Source organism: Triticum dicoccoides, chromosome 2A (assembly GCF_002162155.2).
Source record: "Triticum dicoccoides isolate Atlit2015 ecotype Zavitan chromosome 2A, WEW_v2.0, whole genome shotgun sequence".
NCBI classification, from domain to species: domain Eukaryota; kingdom Viridiplantae; phylum Streptophyta; class Magnoliopsida; order Poales; family Poaceae; genus Triticum; species Triticum dicoccoides.
In genome coordinates this window covers 543,258,545-543,281,869 of record NC_041382.1, presented here as the reverse complement: position 1 = coordinate 543,281,869, position 23,325 = coordinate 543,258,545, and the positions used below count along the sequence as shown (strand labels likewise).

General features: G+C 45.6%; 1 protein-coding gene across 1 annotated transcript; it reads left to right on the top strand.

The window, feature by feature from the left end:
* The first annotated feature begins 13,457 nt into the window (after nucleotides 1-13,457).
* On the top strand, nucleotides 13,458-19,357 carry LOC119355273. Its single transcript, XM_037622060.1, has 4 exons — nucleotides 13,458-13,784; nucleotides 17,010-17,633; nucleotides 18,134-18,309; nucleotides 18,407-19,357. Exons 1-4 carry the CDS (start codon nucleotides 13,723-13,725, stop codon nucleotides 19,003-19,005), a joined length of 1,461 nt encoding a protein of 486 aa, XP_037477957.1. The 5' UTR covers nucleotides 13,458-13,722; the 3' UTR covers nucleotides 19,006-19,357.
* Nucleotides 19,358-23,325: the final 3,968 nt, after the last annotated feature.

Genomic DNA, 23,325 nt, shown 5'->3' with positions numbered 1-23,325 from the left:
ATTTTATGAAATCTGGCAAATGGATATAAAAATTACATTCCTTAATGGATTTATTAAAAAGGAGTTGTATATGATGCAACTAGAAGGTTTTGTCAATCCTAAAGATGTTAACAAAGTGTGAAAGCTCCAGCGATCCATCTATGGACTGGTGCAAGCATCTCGGAGTTGGAATATGTGCTTTGATGAGTTGATCAAAGCATATAGTTTTATACAGACTTTTGGAGGAGCCAGTATTTACAAGAAAGTGAGTGGGAGCTCTGTAGCATTTCTGATATTATATGTGGATGACATATTGTTGATCGGAAATGATACTGAATTTCTGGATAGCATAAAAGGATACTTGAATAAGAATTTTTCAATGAAAGACCTCGGTAAAGCTGCTTACATATTGGGCATCAAGATCTATAGAAATAGATCAAGACGCTTGATAAATTTTTCAATGAGTACATACCTTGACAAGTTTTTGAAGTAGTTCAAAATGGAACAGTCAAATAAGGAGTTCTTGACTGTGTTGCAATGTGTGAAGTTGAGTAAAGACTCAAAACCTAACCACGGCAAAAAATAGAAAGAGAATGAAAAAGTCATTCCCTATGCCTCAGTCATAGGTTCTATAAAGTATGCTATGTTGTGTACCAGACCTATTGTATACCTTAGCATGATTTTGGCAAGGGAGTAAAATGGTGATCTAGGAGTAGATCATTGGACAGCGGTCAAAATTATCCTTAGAGGACTAAGGAAATATTTCTCGGTTATGGAGGAGATAAAAGAGTTCATCGTAAAGAGTTACGTCGATGCAAGCTTTTGACACCGATCTAGATGACTCTAAGTCTCGATCTAGATACATATTGAAAGTGGGAGCAATTAGCTAGAGTAGCTCCGTGCAGAGTATTGTAGACATAGAAATTTGCAAAATACATACGGATCTGAATGTTGCAGACCCGTAGACTAAACTTCTCTCACAAGCAAAACATGATCACTCTTTGGGTGTTAATCACATAGTTATGTGAACTAGATTATTGACTCTAGTAAACCCTTTGGGTATTAGTCACATGGAGATGTGAACTAATCACATAAAGATGTGAACTATTGGTGTTAAATCACATGACGATGTGAACTAGATTATTGACTCTAGTGCAAGTGGGAGACTGAAGGAAATATGCCCTAGAGGCAATAATAAAGTTAATATTTATTTCCTTATATCATGATAAATGTTTATTATTCATGCTAGAATTGTATTAACCGGAAACTTAGTACATGTGTGAATACATAGACAAACAGAGTGCCCTAGTATGCCTCTACTTGACTAGCTCGTTAATCAAAGATGGTTAAGTTTCCTAGCCATGGACATGTGTTGTCATTTGATGAACGGGATCACATCATTAGAGAATGATGTAATGGACTAGACCCATCCATTAGCTTAGCACTATGACCGTTTAGTTTATTGCTATTGCTTTCTTCATGACTTATACATGTTCCTATGACTATGAGATTATGCAACTCCCGAATACCGGAGGAACACTTAGTGTGCTATCAAACGTCACAACATAACTGGGTGATTATAAAGATGCTCTACAGGTGTCTCCAATGGTGTTTGTTGAGTTGGCATATATCGAGATTAGGATTTGTCACTCCGATTGTCGGAGAGGTATCTCTGGGCCCTCTCGGTAATGCACATCACTATAAGCCTTGCAAGCAATGTGACTAATGAGTTAGTTGCGGGATAATGCATTACAGAACGAGTAAAGAGACTTGCCGGTAATGAGATTGAACTAGGTATGAGGATACCGACGATCGAATCTTGGGCAAGTAACATACCGATGACAAAGGGAACAACGTATATTATTATGCGGTTTAACCGATAAAGATCTTCGTAGAATATGTAGGAGCCAATATGAGCATCCAGGTTCCTCTATTGGTTATTGACCGGAGATGTGTCTCGATCATGTCTACATAGTTCTCGAACCCGTAGGGTCCGCACGCTTAATGTTCGATGACGATTTGTATTATGAGTTATGTGATTTGATGTACCGAAGGTTGTTCGGAGTCCCGGATGAGATCACGGACATGACGAGGAGTCTCAAAATGGTAGATATGTAAAGATCAATATATTGGAAGGTTATATTCAGACATCGGAAAGGTTACGAGTGATTTGGGTATTTTTCGGAGTACCGGAGAGTTACGGGAATTCGCCGGAGGAAGTAGTGGGCCTTAATGGGCCATACGGGAAAGGAGAGAAGGGCCTCAAGGGGTGGTCGCACGCCCCCCATGGGCTGGTCCGAATTGGACTATGGAAAGGGCAGTGCCCCCCTCTTTCCTTCTCCCTCTCCTCTCCTTCCTTCTTATCCTAAATGGACTATGAAAGGGGGAAACCTACTCCTACTAGGAGTAGGAATCCCACCTTTGGGCGCGCCCCTGGAGGCCGGCCCTCCTCCTCCTCCCCTCCTTTATATACGGGGGACGGGGCACCCCATAGACACACAAGTTGATGTCTTAGCCATGTGCGGTGCCCCCTGCCACAGATTTCCACCTTGGTCATATTGCCGTAGTGTTTAGGCGAAGCCCTGCATCGGTAACTTCATCATCACCGTCACCACGTCATCGTGCTAACGAAACTCTCCCTCGGCCTCAGCTGGATCTAGAGTTCGAGGGACGTCACCGAGCTGAACGTGTGCAGATCGCGGAGGTTCCGTGCGTTCAGTACTTGATCGGTTGGATCGCAAAGACATTCGACTACATCAACCGCATTACTTAACAATTCTGCTTTCGGTCTACGAGGATACGTGAATACACTATCCCCGCTCGTTGCAATGCATCTCCTAGATAGATCTTGTGTGATCGTAGGAAATTTTTTGAAATACTGCGTTCCCCAACATAAATTTGCATGTGCCATCTCTAAAAATTCAAATAAATATCCCTTTTGTGTGCCTCGATCGTTCATGTAGCGACAGGAGGTAGTCAATATCTTCCTTGCTAAGCGGGTTATTCTCAGGTTGAGTGTTTATTCACTCACCATTGCACGAGAAAAGGGCGGTAATAGGGATTCCCAGTCCCAAACTGCAAACAGAAAAGGCTTTCAAATAATCAAACAAAAATTCCTACAGAGTCATAACCTTTACTTTATTTCTTGGGAACCACCACTAGCATGTTTAGCATGGAAGATATTGATAACTGATGGTCATGGAGTAAACAAGAAGGGTGCATTTCTCAAAATATCATTTACCTCTGTTTTAAAAACTTGAGCTCTGGCACCTCTGCAAATCACTGCTTCCCTCTGCGAAAGGACTATCTATTTACTTTTATGTTGTGTCATCACCTTCTAAGATAAGCGCTAGAACCTGAGAGCATTGTTGTCATGCTGATGCATTGTGTGTAGCTAATGTTGGGTGCATCATGACTGGATCTTTTTTACCATGAATTACAGTGTTTAGTCGCTGCTTGAACTTTGGAGGTGCTCTGCATTTATGTTTTGCGGTCTCAGAAAGGGCTAGCGAGATACCACTATTGTCGTATCATATCATGGTTGTTTTGACAACGTGTTGCTGTTTGAGATATCTTATTATTGCTCGCTAGCTGATTATGTCATTGATATGAGTTGATAATTTTTTTAAGAGTTATTGTCAGCATGGTTAGTTATAATGTTGGCTGAAAACCTGGGTGTTGTTTAAGCTTATTTATGCAAACAAGAGCAAAAGAGTTTGTAAAAGATTTTCTTTTTCACTTTCAGTTTATCAACTGAATTGCTTGAGCACAAGCAAAGGTTTAACCTTGGGGGAGTTGATACGTCTCCAATGTATCTACTTTTCCTAACGCTTTTCCTCTTGTTTTGGACTCTAATTTGCATGATTTGTATGAAACTAACCCCGGACTGACGTTGTTTTCAGCAGAACTACCATGGTGTTGTTTTTGTGCAGAAATAAAAGTTCTTGGAACGGAACGGAACTTTGCGAGGATTTTTGGTATCAATAAAGAGAATTTCTGGAGCCATGATCCACCGGAGGGGGGCACCTGGGTGGGCACAACCCACCAGGGCGCCCCCCTCCAGGCGCGCCCAGGTGGGTTGTCTCGACCTGGTGGCCCCGCGGACCCTGAAACCGACGCTATAAAATCCTATTTTTCCAGAAAAAATCAGGGAGTAAGAATTATCGCGTTCCATGAGACGGAACCACCGTCACCTCTTGCTCTTCATCGGGAGGCCAGATCTGGAGTCCGTTTGGGGCTCCGGAGAGGGGGATCTTCGATCTTCGTCATCACCAACCCTTCTCCATCGCCAATTCCATGATGCTCCCCACTGGTAGTGAGTAATTTCTTCGTAGGATAGCTGGACGATGAGGAGTTGGATGAGATTCATCATGTAATCTAGTTAGTTTCATTAGGGCTTGATCCCTAGTATCCACTATGTTCTGAGATTAATGTTGCTATGACTTTGCCATGCTTAATGCTTGTCACTTTGGGCCCGGGTGCCATGATTTCAGATCCGAACCGTTTATGTTATCACCATTATATCTATGTTGTAGATCCGATCTTGCAAGTTATAGTCACCTACTACGTGTTATGATCCGGCAACCCCGGAGTGACAGTAGTCGGGACCACTCTCGGTGATGACCGTAGTTTGAGGAGTTCATGTATTCACAGTGTGTTAATGCTTTGTTCCGGTTCTCTATTAAAATGAGGCCTTAATATCCCTTAGTTTACAATTGGACCTCGCTGCCACGGGAGGGTAGGACAAAAGATGTCATGCAAGTTCTTTCCATAAGCATGTATGAATATTTATGGAATACATGCCTACATTATATTTATGAACTGGAGCTAGTGTTGTATCTCCCTAGGTTATGACTATCACATGATGAATATCATCCAACAAATCGCCGATCCAATGCCTACGAATTTCTCTTATATTGTTCTTGCTAAGTTACTACTGCTATCGTTATTGTTGCACTTGCTACAAAACTACTGCTATCACTGTTACCGTTACTATTGCTATTGCTACTACAATCAAAACTATCATATTACTATGCTACTGATCACTTTGATGCAGATAATTAATCTCCAGGTGTGGTTGAATTGACAACTCAGCTGCTAATACTTACAAATATTCTTTGGCTCCCCTTGCGTCGAATCTATAAATTTGGGTTGAATATTCTACCCTTGAAAACTGTTGTGATCCCCTATACTTATGGGTTATCAGACGGCCGCAACGATGATGACAGGCGTCGGTGGCGTTCGGGCCTCGATGGTTTCGGTGCTACGGCCGCGCATTCGAAGAGCTAAGCACCCAGACTGCACCTACGCAGCACTACAAGCACGGCGGCGTGCTCGGACAAGCCCGAGGGGCATGGGAGCGCGCTGCTCGTCGGCCATGGCAGACGACGGAGCACGGCGACACGTCTACGAGCTACGGGAGACGATGCAAATGGAGGGGAGAGGAGGGTGAGCTCACCGAGAGGGCGCACGAGGGCTCGATGTTGGTTTAGGAGCAGTAGGGGCGCCAGAAACATCGCGGATGAAGGCGAGGATCCGAGGAATAAGATGATGGCCTCGATGTCGATGCACGGGGGATGTGCTCGAACCGGTCGATGGGGTCGACGACATGGACGACGGAGGAGCTCATGGACACCTCCTCAGGGCGCGGGGGTGACGGCGAGCGCGGGGTCGACGACGGTCATGGCGAGGCGGCTCGGGTGGAGAGGAGATGGGTGAGAGGGGACAGTGGGGGCGAGCGAGTGAGGGGGAGGTCAGGTGGCCGAGGAGCTCGAGGCGCTGGAAGGGTGCCCTTATCCTCGTTGGGGTGTCGCCGTCGAGGCGGTCTAGCATGGATGCGCGCACCACGCGCATTGTGGCGGTGCGGCTCGAGAGGTGGAGGGGGAGAAGGTGAGGTGGGCTGGGCCGGTGCACTATGCACTTAGGCCCAAAGCCCAGGTTTTTTTCCTTTCCTTGTTATTTTGTTTTCTTTTTATTTTAACTTCCATTTTTCTTTTATTTCCAAAATAAATTTAGTTTTATAAAATACAAAACTAGCACCTTAATTAGTGTTGTAAATTAGGTCACTTCCACAAAAAGTTTTGCATTTAAATATAATAATTTACAATTTTTATAATTTAAAAAGCATTTAAATTATTGTTTTGGCCCCTGTTTCAATTATTTTAGGGCAATTTAAACACTTCGTAAAATGTTGGTTTCTCCACCATAATTATCTATGGATTATTTATCACATTATGAACATTTTAGTTTTCATGCTTGTGAATTTATTTATTTCACTTATAATTTTGAATTTGAATTCAAGTAGAATTTGAAATGAGATTAGGATCAAAAGGAGATCAAGCACTGTTTAGAAAACGGCTTAGCTTAAACAAACAGGGTTACTGTAGCTCATTACATAGGGGTGTTACACCGACAGCTGGAATTCTGGACCTCAAAAAGCTATGTCAGAGATACCTATTCTGCACATCTCCAAATAAGCTGAAATTTCACGGAGATTTAATTTGGAATAAATAAAAAATATTGGAGAAAAGAAGTACCAGAGAGGGCCACCCAGGTGCCCATTAGGCACCAAGGCATGCCCACCCCGCAGGGCGCACCTGATGGCTTCTGAGGCCCCTGGCCAGCCTCCGATGCCCATCTTATGGTATATAAGCCCATTTTCCCTAGAAAAAATAGAGAGAGGACTTTCGGCAGGGAATGCCGCCATCTCGAGGCGGAACTTGGGCAGGAGCACTTTTGCTCTCAGGAGGAGCGATTCCGCTGGGGCTACTTCCCTTCGGGAGGGGGGAAACCAAAAGCATCGTCATCACCAACAATGCTCTCATCGTGAGAGGACCAATCTTCATCAACATCTTCACCGGCACCATCTCATCTCTAACCCTAGTTCATCTCTTGTATTCAATCTTTGTATCAAAACCTCATATTGGTACCTGTGGGTTGCTAGTAGTGTTGATTACATCTCCTAGTTGATACTAGTTGGTTTATTTGGTGGAAGATTATATGTTTAGACACATTATGATATTCAATACCCCTATGATATTGAACATGGATATGATTTGTGAGTAGTTATTTTTGTTCTTGAGGACACGGGAGAAGTCTTGTCATAAGTAATCATGTGAATTGGGTATTCGTTTGATATTTTGTTGATATGTATGTTGTTGTTTCCCTTAGTGGTGTTATGTGAACGTCGACTACATGGCACTTCACCATCTTTGGGCCTAAGGGAATGCATTATGGAGTAGTAATTAGATGATGGGTTGCTAGAGTGACAGAAGCTTAAACCCTAGTTTATGTGCTATTCCGTAAGGGGATGATTTGGATCCATATGTTTCATGCTATGGTTAGATTTATCTTAATTCTTCTTTCATAGTTGTCGATGCTTGCGAGAGGGGGTAATCATAAGTGGGAGGATTGTTCAAGTAAGAACAACACCCAAGCACGGGTCCGCCCACATATCAAATTATCAAACTAACGAACGTGAATCAAACAAACATGATAAAAGTGACTAGATGAAATTCCCGTGTGTCCTCAAGAACGCTTTGCTTATTATAAGAGATTGTTTCGGCCTGTCCTTTGCTACAAGAAGGATTGGGCTATCTTGCTGCACCTTTTTTATTGTTACTATTATTTGCTCGTTATAAATTATTTTGCTACCAAACTATCGGTTACCGACAATTTCAGTGCCTACAGAAAATACCTTGCTAAAAACCGCTTGTCATTTCCTTCTGCTCCTCGTTGGGTTCGACACTCTTACTTATCGAAAGGACTATGATTGATCCCTTATACTTGTGGGTTATCAATATCAAACTAAGCTAACATACGATAGAGGAAAGTCAGGTTATATGAGACATACGTCGAAGCCTATGAGGAGACCCTTGAAGATCTCGTGCATTCCGGCCTCTACGGACCGAAAGCTCCCCTGGCATGGCCCTCTTTCATGATGGAGGAGCTCGCTGCGGAGACCTCCATCTCCTCAGCCACCCCTTTTGGACCAGCCCTGGGGCAGGAGGGGTAGGCAGAGCCACCTTTGCTCCACCCACCATGGTAGCAGGGGTGGAGACCTCCGGCTGTTGTGGCAGCTTTGGAGTCATTTGGGCTGAGAATTCACCTCGGCTCGGCCTGTCTTCTGTAACCACGAGGATTTCTTCCCCATGGTCTTCGACATAAATGGATTCTGGCTCTAATGTGGGCCCATACTAACAAGGGTTCTTATCAAGCCGTTACGAGGCTGAAAGCTCGGATGGGCCACAATAATGGAAACGAACCGACGCGCCACTAGCGGGCCGAAATGGACCTCAGTTAATGCTTGGCCCATTTCCATGTCAGGTCATTAACAAGTCATAATCCTATTGGGCCATAAGTAGGCCGATGTACAACACGGGCCTTTAATAGGCCAAAAGTCGGGTTGGGCTAGAATTGTGCCATGGAGAACATGGGCTGCTAATGGACCCAACATTAGGTCGAATCGTATAGGGCCCAACTGTGGTGCGGCTGTTAATAGGCCAAAAGACACACCGGGCTGGAAATTGGCCCAACTACAGAATGGACCATAAAAAGGTCGAAAGACATACCACTTGGAAATTGGCCCAACTACAGAATGGGCCGCTAAAAGGCCGAAAGACGTATCGCCTGGAAATTGGCCCATCCGTAGAATGGGCCGCCAACAGGCCAAAAGAAGATCAGGCCACAAATGAGCCCAAAGACAGTGGGTTGTTAACGGGATGGAACTGACGATGGGTCGCAATGGTGTCAAATCATTAATGAGCCTTTGATGGGACGTAATGGCAGAACTTGTATGGACCGTGGTTGTAAATGGGCTAGTAGCAAGTAGGCCGTAAATGGGTCGGCCCACTTATTTTGACTAGGTCGGCCTTTTTAATCTAAATGGGCCACTGTTGGGCCGTTCCATGTGTCGACGTTTCATTGGTGCCTCCCGTCCATTGGGCGGATGGCATCTGTCGCAACATCGAGCTGACACGTGGAAAATCATCATTGGTCCTGTTGTTAACGGGTTATCAAATTCAAAACCGGACCCGATAGCTCAATGGCGACCTGTTATGGTGGGTGCCATGTGTCGGTTACCCTTAACGAAAACACTTTCATGACGCGTCATTTTATCACAATGAAAGTGGACACTTCTGTGATGATAATTTAAGTATTTTCATGGAACACTTCTACGACAGCACAGGTATGACTATTTTAGTTCTGTCATAAAATCATCACGGATGTATATACATGACAGAAAACATGACCTACTGTGACCAACATGTATCATCACTAAAGTGTTTCTTTATAGTGGTGATGGCATGCTAAACAAAGAATACAACGAACCATATTGAACCACCAAGACATCTTAGAAATAGGAATGTAGTATATCATAAAGCCATCATTTGTAAGCCGAGGAACGTACAGACTAGGATCAGGATAGCAATAAGAGTCGCTCGGTCTGTGCAGGTCGGTGTTGTCCGGCCTTGGCACAAAGACGACTCGTTAGTTTCGTGGGTGCGTGTTCGAAAGGCAGGTGAACTATGTTGGTTACCTTTTTGCAACACGTAATTATGAGTAGTTGTAAAAAATTGATCCGAAATGGTAACTAGATTGCCTAGTCTGTGAAGATGGCGCCCGACCACACCCAACTTGGCTCAATAAATATGCCAACTCCAATGCGAATCATCAAATCGAACTCAAACGTCAGACCGAACAATCCAAATAGTTTTAGCCGTCCAATAGTGGTCATGAAAATTGTTCCGGTCGGTCCAGACATCCAAAATACCTCAAACCGCCACCAAAATGAGGGAGGTTTGTGGGAGCATGGATATCCGCCACTAGGGATGGCAATTTTATCCACGGATCTGGATACCCATGGATACCCGACCCGGTTGGTCAAGGGTATGGAGCACATTTTCGCCCATGGGTCCATGGGTATGGATACCCACGAACGGACGAGTTGGGCATGGTTATAGTTTGTGCTCCATGGATATCCAATGGATACCCGTATGACATGTGGGGCCATATGCCAGTGATAGTAGAAAGAGCGAATCAATGGGAAATGGTAGGAAATATGCAACTTGTTCCATGAGATATATGCTGAAGAATCAACCTCTGGTATGTCACACTTAAGGACTCATCGTATTACTTGTTGTCTACTTATGCATGTAACTTATGTTGTCATTTGTGAGTGAATGATGATGAGTTAATTTGCTCTTTGGGAAGGCTTCATGCTGACTTTTCTATGCCCATGGAGCTTCATGGGTATGTGGGTATCCAGTGGGTTTGGACATGGGCACAAGTTTTGTCCATGGATAATTTGGTGGATGGGCAGAGGATAGAAAGATGGGTCATGTGTTGGATTTGGACCAGCTCCACCCGCCCCAAACCCGACCCATTGCCATCCCTATCCGCCACATAGGACTCCAACAATGCGAACACACACCAAACCCTCCACATCCGCTGGCTTCAGAACCCTCGCCGCATTCATGCCGGTCAGAGCATCTCCAGCCGCGCCCCCAACAGGCCTCCCCAGGCCACTTTTTCGGCGCCGGCGCCCAAAAAACGGCCCAGTCGTGCCCCCAGGACACCGAAAATCGCTGGTTCGGCCCTTTTTTCCGCCCGGCGGTCACAGGCCGAACCCTGCGCACTAGGGAGCAGTTGGGGGCTCCGGCGCAATGGAAAAGCGTGGCTGGCCCACACCATCCGGGGAAAAGTCAAGGTTTTCTTCCCCGACTCGCCTCCCACCCCCCGCGCCCTCGGCCACCAGTAGCTATATCCCGGCGCCGCCCGCCGCCCTACACCGCTAGATAGCCATTCCCCACCGGAAAAATAGCAGTGCTTCGCCGCGGCAGCCCCTCCAACAGCAGCTGGGCGTTTCCGGCCGCAGAGGCGCGGTTTAGCGGCGGGTACACGCCCACCGAGCGCAAGGTGTTCGGCGATTTTCCTGCCTCAGCGATGGACTCGGATGACGAGGAAGCGCTCGCCGCGCTGCTGGAGGAGGAAGCCGAGGCCGACGTCCAGGAAGAAGAGCATCTCATGGTGCTCGCCGCCCTCGCCCAGCTGCTGGCGAGCAATGAAAAGCCGCGGCGAGGTGGCTCGGCGCCTGGGAGGGTGAAAGCAAAGAACCGGCATCGTCTCGAAGGCTACTGCATGCTCTACTCCGACTACTTCGCCGATGCTCCACTTCACGGCGAGAAAACATTTCGGCGCCATTATCGAATGAGCCGAAAGCTCTTCCTCAGGATTGTGAATTCCATCCGGGAGTTCGACAACTACTTCAAGTGCAAGATGGATTGCACCGGCGCTCTTGGATTCACCTTCATCCAGAAGTGCACGACGGCGATGAGGATGCTTGCATACGGAGCTCCCGGTGATTCACTCGACGACTATGGGCGCATGGTCGAGTCCACCAGCATGGAGTGTTTCTACAATTTCTGTCGGGCAGTGGTGGCAGTGTTTGGACCGCAATACTTGAGAACACCCAATGCGGAAGACACTGCTCGGATCCTAGCACAGAATGCAGCAAGAGGATTTCCTAGGATGCTTGGAAGCATCGACTGCATGCATTGGAAATGGAAGAATTGCCTATTTGCTTGGCAGGGGATGTACAAAGGCGCCAAAGGCGGTTGCAGTGTGGTGCTTGGGGCGGTGGCCACACAGGACCTCTGGATTTGGCACTCCTTCTTTGGTATGCCAGGAACTCACAATGACATGAACGTGCTGCAGTGCTCTCCTGTCTTTGCCAAGCTTGTTGAAGGTCATTCTCCTCCGGTGAACTTCGAGATCAATGGGCGGCACTACAACAAGGGGTACTATCTAGCTGATGGCATCTATCCGAGATGGTCGACATTTGTGAAGACGATCTCAAACCCTGTGCCAGGAGGCAAGAACGCCTGGTTTGCGAAGGTTCAGGAGGCTTGCAGGAAGGATGTTGAGCGGGCATTTGGTGTGCTCCAATCTCGATTTGCTGTTGTCCGGTACCCCGCTCAGACCTGGTCAAAAGATCAAATGTGGGAGATTATGACTTGCTGTGTCATCTTGCACAACATGATCATCGAGAGCAAGCAAGAAGATCCAGTTTTTGACACTGAACCATACTACAGGCAGGGTCCTCTAGCCGAAGTTGATCATCAGCTACCGGCAACCTGGACTGCCTATCTCAGCATGCGTCAGGAGATCTGAGACCCACAGGTGCATATCAACTGCAGCAAGATCTGATAGAGCATCTATGGAGGCTGAAGGGCGACGCCGGGCGCGACATGTGATGAAATATGAGTTTTTATTTGTTGAACTATATAATTTGTATTGAACTATTTGTTGTTGTACTATTTTGTTGAAGTATTTGATATTTTTGTGATGAAATATGTGATAAAAAATTTTATGTGCATAATTGAACGCCGAACAAGGGCGAACCACGCCGAATATGGGCCTATTGTCGCCCATATGGACCCTTTATTCGCCGAAATGGGGCTGAAAAGTAAACCAATTTCGACGCCTAGGGGCGAGCTAGGGGCGACGACTGGGCGCGAAACCGTCCCAGCGCCGATTGCATCGCCGGCTCACCCTCAGGGGGCACTTTTTATGCGTCCTGAGGGGCCAAACGGTTGGAGATGCTCTCAGAGGGGCGTGGCCGAACGGGCACATCAATGGTGAAACCCTCGGTATTAGAGATCAAGTCGACCCCTTTTTGTGATTCGGCCAGGGGCTAAACACTCCAAAAATCTAAGCACCATCGAAGCCCAAGATGTTCGCAGTTACCCAGGTTTAGGCCACCGGAGGTGTAATAGCCTCCTCCTCCTTTATTTGTTATTGATGGATGATAATCTGATGTGTTACAAATTTAAAATGAGCCTTCTCGGTTAATCTGGGTGGTGTTCGGGAGGGCTCTAGGGCTATAGTGGGCCGCCTCGAGCACCCTTTTTTCACGGAAACTTTCAATATTTCATTTTTAATCATGGCAATACAGCAAACACAATAAATAATAAAACTTACATCTAAATTTATAGACCATCTAGCGACGACTACAAGCATTGAAGTGAGCAAAAGCGCACCGCTGTCATCGCCCCTTCCTTGCTGAAGCCGGGCACAACTTATTATAGTAGACAGTCGGAAAGTCATCGTGCTAAGACCTTATAGGACCAACGCACTAAAATAGCAACCACTGCTGATGAAAAAAGAATTTACTAGATTGAAAGGTTCCAACGTGAAAATACAATGAAAACGAACAAAGATCAGATCTGAGTGGATCCACCAAAGACAACCACCCTCCTCTTAATCTGGCTTTCTTGCGTGGATGGTTAGAACGATTGTCCTCATCCCATACAAGTAATGTGTCACATAAGTAAAAAAATGAATTTTTTTTACAAAAAATGACGGAGGAAGAAGAAGAAACAATAACAAAATGATTCCACAATAACGTCACCCGAATGAAAAGAAAATGAGACCACAGCTGTCCAGCCAACGGGTCGATGCCCGGTCCTCGTAACGTCACCCAAACGAGACTTCAATTAATTTAGCACCTTGCGGCTTGCTCTCTCCCTCCCGTGTGCGTGCAGCGTTGCGTCATTCGCCCTCACCCCATCCCGCTTCTGCGCTGCTCGATTCAGTTCAAGACTCCAAGTAACCAACACCAGCACCAGCCACCGGGAAGAAGCAGGGAGCAGTGGGAAAGAAAGGACGCCGCAAGAGAAGGGGCTCTGTGGCCGCGCTGCTCGTGGCGGTAGAGATCCAGCGGGGGCGGCCGAATCGACAGCCATGATGAGGCACAGAGCTCGCTCTTCCCCCAGCTCCCCGCTCACCCCATCCACCAGCATGAGGTGACCTATCCATTTCCTCAGCTCTTCTTCTTCCGAGGTTTTCTTGGTCGGGTCTTGCGATGAATGTTCCCGGCAAATTTATATGTGTCGCTGGAAGTTCTCACTGGAGCTGCGGCCATGGCATCCTGGTGATGCCTGGACCAGGCTTAGATTTTTTTTTATTTGCTACCTTGCTTTTCATTTTTTTTAAAGCAATGCTTGAAAATGTGAGCTAATACTTAGAACGAGGAATCCGGAGTCCTTTTTGATACTTTATTTAGCAAAGACAAAATTCTAGGGAAATACTACTGTACCTTTTAGAACAAAAAAAAAGCGCAGAAAAAGAAGAAGAATGCCAAAGTCAACTAAAAGGTGCGCGTGTTGCTTCGATTTCAGATTCATGGATTGGTAATGTGTGTATTGCAATGGCGGTCTTAGGCCAAAAAGTAACTGCAGAATCATCACTCTAATTGGGAGAGACGATCGAACAAGAGCAGATTTGCACAAGTCAGCCTCCCTTGTTCTTTTGAAGCACATCACAAGGGGATCTCGGAGGTCGGAGCCTCTGCGTCATGGAGCCTGGCAGCATCCACATGGAGGACTCGTGCACCTGGCGTCGACATTTGGCGCAGGGCACTGACTTTTCGCTTCTACCCGTGGCGCAGTTTCGGATAAGAAAAAAAAATGTGTTAATGATGTGTCCAGCACTTTAGTTTGCCTTTTGAGTTGATGATATGCCCAGCATGTCAACTTGCCTGTGAGTTCAGGCCATCACGCTGGCATGTGGTGGATGTTGAGTGGATAGATACCCACATTCTTCTCATCAATGGACAAGATGGGAACAGTGTCTTCTGATTTCGATTGCTCCATTTTCCCCTTATCAAGGATTTGTCAATAGCAAGAATCTTGTGGCTCTAGCCATACGAAGACGTTGCATTCCTCAAGAAAGTTGTTATCTTTGTTCGATCTTTTCTTGTATGTAGGTCTGTTCTGTAGCCATCATGATCATTTCAGGTTGCTCGATTGGTTAGTGTCAGGGGTAAAATTTAGCTGACATGAGAGACTGTTCCCAACTTCCCATTAACCCCGTCTTTTTTTTTTGCGAAAAGGATCAGATCTATTGTAAAAGTTCACCGGAAGTACAAAGCATCTCAAGCATAATAAAAATTACATCGAGATTCTGAGACCACCGAACAACCACTACTACCGCCAAAACAAGCTGCCAACGCTCCCATACCGGAGCTGGCCTGACCTTGTCGATGACAACAGAAAAGTCTTCTTGCACGTGCCCCTAAGGACCAGCGCCCTGGATCCGCAGTCGTCGCCATTGAACCGTTGCATAGATCTGAAGCACCTGACACCAAATCTTGCCACATGACTAGAAACCCTAACCTCACTGCCCCAAGGAGACGGCAGGAATCTAGGCTGGAGCTCCGTTGACTACGTCCAGACGGATGAACTCGAGGAGGATTAGAGCCCGGAAGACAAACTCGAAGAAGAAGCGTTGCCATCCGCCCAAGCGCCGCACCTGCGAGGACTAAAAAACCCTGACCTAAACCACTAACTGGAGCAGAGGCATCGGGATTCCCCTCCCATCCCACTCCGAGTTAGCCTCTAGCGAAATTCATGCCGCCGTTGTTTATCGGAGCTTCGGTCGCCGGCTTCGCCGCTATCAGTTCACCAACTTCCTTGACCTTTCGGCACTAGGCAGGCATCAGCCCCCAGACATGGTATTACGACTTTGCGGAGACCTGTGTTTTTGGTGAACAGTCGCCCATGCCTGGTCACTGCGACCCCCTTTTGTGAGGGGGACACCGATTACGTGGAATTGCTAGTGTGGGTCAATCCATTTGACTCATTTTTATAATTTACATACCTTTGTACTCCCTCTACTTACTGTGTATTTATGTTAATGCACTTTCCTTCCCTAGCTACCTGTCCTCTCATAAGTGGACCTCTAAGCCGTCCCTAATTGTGGAAGATCCGAAGCGAATGAAATGTTTCTTTGCCGCCATCAGATAACGAGCCATGATATCTGTCATCTGCTAGGAAATCAACGATTTGATCTGGCAAGGCGCCTAGTAGTGTTATTATGTGGGTTGCTGGCCGGGAGGCTTGTCCTCCTTGTTGAAAATAAAGTGTGAGTTGCTGTCATAGCATTGTTGATGCAACAGTAAATGTAATAACAAATGGCCAGACTAACATGACTTTGTTAAAATTTATAATAGGGTGTAATTTTTTACTGTGCTAATTAGTTAACTCACGCTACTATTACCCAATTAACGGACTGGACACCCACCTAGCATGACCCAATTAATCGCCATCACTTACTATTACTTCTGCTATTTTTGTGAAAGAGTTAGAACAGATTTGTTGAGCCGTGTCTAAAATGAGTCAGAACATTGAGCAACATACTATTTATTTTTCATTTTTTTTATTTTTTTGAAAAGGAGGATGTACCCCCGGCCAACATACTATTTATTTGGACTAGTTTTCTCTACTAATTTATTTTCAAACTCATCTAGAGCAAGATCAAATCACCAAATTTCATGACAAGTGCTCCATTTGTGTCGGAGATCTCAAATTATAATGTTATGCCTACGTTTTACCTTTATGTGAAGGAATAGAAGCTTCTCGTCCTCTATCTTTGGTTCAAATGGAAAATGGCGAGGTTTGGTATGCAGTATAGTTGATTTAAATGAAGTCTGAGAAAATTGAGGCGCACAAATGTTATATACAGAAAGAAATTTGAGTTGCACAATTATCTCAGAAGACTTCTTTTATTCCTCACATTCCATGATCCCAAAAAATTTGAGTTGTAATAAGGCACTACACAGTGAGGAAGTGCAATACTGTATTAGTTGAATGGAAGATGGTGACAAAAAGGATTTTTAATTACAATTGTCTTCGGCAACTGAGTGTAATAGTCTATACTTTATTGCTTACTGGCGTGCGTTGTATTTACTGAATGCATATTTCATGAAATTTAGTGGACCGTGTAGAGGGGAACTTACCGTGCATCGCTGCAAGATGTACAAATGGTCACAGTAACATGACTTTGTTAAGATTTATAAATCAGATGTATTTTTTTAATGTGCTAATAAGTTAACTCACGCTATGCAAGGTATGAGTTGTATTTAACGAATGCAATAATATTTCGTGAAATTTACTGGACCGTGTAGAGGGGAACACACCATGCATAGCTGCATTCTATAGCATAACCGATTTACACATTTTTCCTTGCAGAGCGAAGAAGATATTTGGTTTCTCCGTATCTCTCATCCTCATCAATCTGGCTTCTATCATGGAGCGTGCTGATGAGAATCTTCTCCCAGCAGTTTACAAGGAAGTCAGTGTAGCCTTCAACGTTGGTCCCACCGATCTGGGATACCTTAATTTCCTAATGAACTTTCTGAAGTCGATAGCATCCCCCTTGGCAGGCATCCTTGCTCTTCACTATGATCGGCCAGCGGTGCTTGCAATAGGAACTGTCTTCTGGGCCTTATCAACAGGGGCTGTTGGTGTCAGCCAGCATTTTGGGCAGCTTGCATTCTGGAGAGCTGTGAACGGCCTTGGACTTGCCATTGTAATACCGGCGCTTCAATCGTTCATAGCAGATAGCTACAAAGACGGCACGCGTGGTGCTGGGTTTGGTCTGTTAAGTCTCATCGGTGCAGTAGGAGGCATAGGTGGTAGTGTTGTGGCCACACTCATGGCTGGGAAGGACTACTGGGGGTTGCCTGGGTGGCGTCTTGCGTTTATTATGGTTGCACTTCTTAGCTTGATAATTGGCATTCTTGTGTACCTGTATTCCACTGATCCGAGAAGAATCCCTGGCAATCATCTTCTAGATGACGACGACTATGAGAGGTATTCCTCTTCTTTGTGCATTTTCATTTTTGTGCTTGTTTATCTTATCTTATCTTGTGAGGCTTCGTTAATCAGAACTACTACTCCCTCATTTAACCTTTTAGTACAAAGTTAGTACAACTTTGTACTAAAGCTGCGACAATTAATATGGATTGGAGGGAGTATATGAATCTTGTTAAAACGAGTTTAAAGAACAATCAACATTATTTATTTATTCAAGTGACAAAAAAAACGTATGCTTTTTTTGTGCTGTGGTTAATTTTGACGGGGCTGATTCTAAAGATGCATATCTCTTGTTTCATTACTATGTCCCTTTCAGTTTGATTCTGCAGATAAAAAACCAAAAAAACGCCATGGTCAGTGAAGCTTGTTAACTTGAAAGACAGTATAGATTTCTTCATGCTCTAACTGAAATGTGTACTAGTAATTTGAGCCAAAACTAGCAAAGAGAGGTGGGACGGTGATGAATGAACATAAACATTGATATCCTATTTTCCCAGGTTACATTTGTCCAACAAAGATGTTCTTCCTCCGCCCTCTATCTGGATGGATTCTTGGGTAGCAACGAGAAGTGTCATGAAAGTGAAGACATTTCAGATCATTGTGCTGCAAGGGATAATTGGCTCATTGCCCTGGACGGCCATAGTTTTCTTCACCATGTGGTTCGAACTCATCGGTAGGGCGAAAAAATCCGATAAACCCCTACCAAATTAAACTTCTAGTAGCAGCTCTCCACAAGAAACCTGAATATTGACGGTGTTAACCCCTCCTAGGTTTTGACAACAGGAGCTCCGCAGCACTGAACAGCCTATTCGCCATCGGGTGCGCCAGTGGAGCTTTCCTCGGCGGCGTGCTAGCGGACCGGCTGTCGCGGCGCTACCCCGATTCCGCGCGCATCATGTGCGCCCAGTTCAGCGCCTTCATGGGCATCCCGTTCTCGTGGATCCTCCTCACGGTCATCCCACAATCCACCGACTACTGGCTCGCCTACGCCGTCACGCTCTTCTTCATGGGCATCACCATCAGCTGGTGCGCCACCTCGGCGAACAACCCCATGTTCGCCGAGGTAGTCCCTCCCAAGCACCGCACCATGATCTACGCCTTCGACCGCGCATTCGAGGGCTCGTTCGCTTCACTGGCCGCCCCTGCTGTTGGCTTGGTCACCGAGAGGATATACGGCTACGACGCCAAGACTGTGAACATCGCCAACGGGTCGGCGGAAGGAGCGTATGCGTTGTCAAGGGGACTGCTCACCATGATGATCGTTCCTTTTGGTGTCTGTGTCCTGTTCTACAGCCCTTTGTACCTTGTGTTCAAGCGCGACAGAGACAATACCAAGGTCCCCAGTTTCAAGAACCAGGAGCTAACCTGAAGAGATAGCGTGCTGCCTCCCGAGATTCCCCGACTGCCGGGGGAATATTCAGGCTTCTTTAGGCTGACAGATCAGAAAGGTTGGGTCCGTTCTTCAGGTTGGTAGATAGATTCGGACTGCTTGCGATGAGCCACTCGTTTTCTTCTCTTCTTTGCGGGGAAGCCACTCGTTTTCAATGGCGATATATTCATCTGTAGAAGAATATGCCAAAATATTCTTCAGATTCAACCCATGCTGATGTTTTTCTAGTAGCTGCACTACCTGGCCAGCTAGTTTGTACGTAACAGATTCAGTTTGAGATGGAAAACAATTGATTACATTGGACAATTTGAGGCGGTTGATTTTTGATTGATTGCTCTGGAAAACATTCCTACCTCTCTAATGCTTCATGCTTATGCTTAGTTTGCAGCATACGATACTGTGGTAGTTCAAGGAAATGACCTAGTCCCGCTTGGAACATGGGGACTCTTGGATTTCCTATGTCTGAAGGGTGTGTCTATGTCTTTGTCAAGTGACATAACATGTAAGAAAAAAAGGATAACTGAAAAAAAATTGACACAGATCTCAATGCAAGGTTTCACTAATATAGCATCGACCGAGACATGACTAAACATTCGCGGCACGTAATATAGCATCGACTGAGACATGACTAAACATTCGCGGCACGTCCGCGAACAGTGGCCGGTCAACCCTTAAATCTCCTCTTCCACAACCGGGGTACTTCATTACTGAATTATCAAATCCATACAATTACATGCAATGTAAACCTAGTCTAAATCTTTGCCGGCGCTCGTTCGCCTTCAAGTCCTTATCCGATTTTTTATTAATAATAAATAAGAATTCTCTAATTACGGAAGTGGTAAATGGCCAGTGGAAATTGTCAAAATAGTAAGGACGCTATTAAGAGCAGCGTCCAATCCTGGACGCCATTGCTAAGTGCGTGATGTCCAGCTATATGGTTTGACTTATTAGGCTCAGCTGTAATACCCTCGATGCGACTATATCTCCCACGTGTAGAGGCACGACTTAGAGGCATAATCGCATTGAAGGCATATGTCGCAAGTTAGGCAATCTTCACAACATCCCATGTAGTATGAATAATAAAGGGGAGATAACATAGTTGGCTTACACTCGCCACGTCAATCAAGTACATAAATAACATTACATCATCCAAACACTCATGACCCGACTACGGCGCCAAAATAAAAGAGAACCCAACATGCGACAACGGTCCCGTTCACTCCCAATTGGGCACCACTACTGATCATCGGGAAAGGAAACATAGTAACATTGAGAGTCTTCGTCGAACTCCCACTTGAGCTCATACGCGTCTCCTGGAGCGGAATCATCAGGCCCTGTATCTGGTGTAATAGTAATCTGTGAGACACAGGGGCTCAGCAATCTCGCACCCTCGCGATCAAGACTATTTAAGCTTATAGGTAAGGCAAGGTAAAAATATATGTGGAGCTGCAGCAAGCGACTAGCAAGTATGGTGGCTAACTTATTCGCAAAAGAGAGCGAGAAGAGGAGGCAAAGCGCGAGCGAGAAACTAGAGAGCAACCTGCGCAAACATTACACCAACACCATGTCCACTTCCCGGACTCCGCCGAAAAGAGGCCATCACGGTAACACACTCAGTTGATTCATTTTAAATTAAATTAAGGTTAAAGTTATCTACAACCGGATATTAACAAATTCCCATCTGCCCATAACTGCGGGCATGGCTTTCGAAAGTTCAATCCCTGCAGGGGAGTCCCAACTTAGCCCATGACAAGCTCTCACGGTCAACGAAGGAATAGACCTCCTCCTAAGACGTTTCGATCAGACTCGGTATCTCGGTAATTCAAGACACTTCGACAGGTTAAAACAAGACCAGCAACACCGCCCGAATGTGCCGACAAATCCCGATAGGAGCTGCACATATCTCTTTCTCAGGGCACACTCAGATTGTCCTAGGTACGGGTAGGCCAGCCCAGAGTTGCCCCTAGTGGCCATCGGTAGCTGACAGGTAGACCAACACTCAGAGGAGCACTGGCCCGGGGGGGGGGGTTAAAATAATGATGACCCTTGAGTCTGCAGAACCCAAGGGAAAGAAAAGGCTAGGTGGCAAATGGTAAAACCAAGGTTGGGCATTGCTGGAAAAGCTTTAATCAAGGCGAACTATCAAGGGGTTCCCATTATAACCCAACCGCGTAAGGAACGCAAAATCCGGGAACATAACACCGATATGACGGAAACTAGGGCGGCAAGAGTGGAACAAAACACTAGGCGAGAGGCCGAGCCTTCCACCCTTTACCAAGTATATATATGCATTAAGATAACAAGATAATATAATGATATCTCAACAAGTAAATAATTGTCCCAACAAGGAACGCCTTCAATCTTCACCTGCAACTAGCAACGCTATAAGAGGGGCTGAGCAAAGCGGTAACATAGCCAATCAACGGTTTGCTAGGACAATGGTGGGTTAGAGGTTTGACATGGCAATTTGGGAGGCTTGAAAGCAAGTGGTAGGCATCGTAGCAATGGCATAGCAAAAGAGCGAGCAAACTAGCATAACAAAGATAGTAGTGATTTTGAGGGTATGATCATCTTGCCTGCACAGTTGTCAGAGTTGACTGGATCCTCGAAAGCAAACTCAACGGGCTCCTCGTTAGCGAACTCATCTCACGGCTCTACCCAAACAAGACAAACAAGCAACAAGGATACAATCAACCACGTGCAACTCAAACAACACAATGCAAAGATGATATGCTATGTGCGATGCGATGCGGGATGCAAAATGCAAGATATGACAGGAAATGCATGAACCTGGCCTCAACTTGGAAAACCAAGTGTGCCACTGAAAAGATGAGATGAAATCGCTTGAAAACGATATAAAGAACGCCGGAATCGGAGTTACGGTTTGGAAATGGCAAGCGATTCAAAAATGACACCGGTCTGCGATTTACAGCAAGTAGCCATCTAAATGCGATGAGATGAACATGCTACAGCACCCAAACATGATAACAAAATACATGCCAGGGATGAACACAAGATGCTTAACAAAAGTCTAGCACTGAGCTACGGCCAATTCATCCATTAACAGGTTCAAACAAGCATGGAAAAAATGCATATGGCAAACAGATCTCAGACTTAGTGAAATTAACACTTGTCTGGAATTTCAGATCAGGTAGCCCTCTTCGGAGCAACAAAACTATATGCTACAGGATCTGAACATGGCAAAGTAAAGCATGGCATGGATCTACTGAAAGAGCTTAACAAAAGTCCCTTAGTGACCTTGAGCCAAAAGGGATCAGAAAATACAATTGCAAGCACGTGAACATAGCAAAAACATAATCAGTTTTCACTAACACATGCTGAAATATAACTCAAGTAGGCATGTTAACGAGCTCGATGCACTCACTACGGTGCAAGTCATGGCAAGACAAGCATACACCCATCAAGAAGGCACAAAATTCAATCTAGACATGGCAAGAAAAATAGCATAGCATGCATGGATCAACTACAACATCATCGGCAAAATTGCAAACAAGTTGACAATCTGCCCAGATTCACAAAGTAGCAAAAGTAGAGCTCGATTGACTCAAGCTAGGGTGCTCCATAATTGCAAACAAAGACATGGATGGATAGAGCACTAAAATATTAACAAAACATCCTTACTGATCATCCTCAAAAGAGGCACGGATCACTAGGAAACAACATGAACATATGGCATCATGAGATAAACAGATCCAGGACTTAGTGAAATTACTAAGTCCCTGAAAACAGAATTAGCAAGTGCACCACTTTGCAAGCTTGCCCAAGTCAGCACACACATCACAAAATACATGGGTTGCACCTCTGGAAAGATGACAAAGCCTTTAACAAAACATATGTAGAACTCACGGGCATAACATGCACACATTAATCATGGCAAAAATGACAAAAACCTAAATGGAGTAGCAGATCTGACAATTATCTCAAGTAGCCATCTTCTAACAGCATTTCGGGCATCAAGATGAACTCAAATGAAAATTATGCAATGGAATGAAATGATGTACTCTCTGAGATGAACATTTTGATATGCTATATGCATGAATCAGAGCTAAGGATGCAAAGTTACGGAGCTATGAACATGAGCACTTGGACTGAAAATATCAGGGACTTAGAAAAAAAATAACCCTCAGATCTAGGGTTTGACCGGCGCGCGAATCGAGGCGGCGGCGGGCACTGTTCACGGCCGGCGGATCCGAGGTCACCGGCGGCCGGCGAGGGCGAGGCGAGGCCGGGGAGGTCGCCGGGGCGGCGGCCAGAGCGCGGCGACGCGGCACGGTGGCG

Coding starts and splice junctions, on each gene's coding strand:
- LOC119355273 (XM_037622060.1), top strand. CDS start 13,723: ATGATGAGGCACAGAGCTCGCTCTTCCCCCAGCTCCCCGCTCACCCCA. Junction 13,785..17,009: donor ACCCCATCCACCAGCATGAG/GTGACCTATCCA, acceptor TTTTCCTTGCAG/AGCGAAGAAGATATTTGGTT. Junction 17,634..18,133: donor GATGACGACGACTATGAGAG/GTATTCCTCTTC, acceptor CTATTTTCCCAG/GTTACATTTGTCCAACAAAG.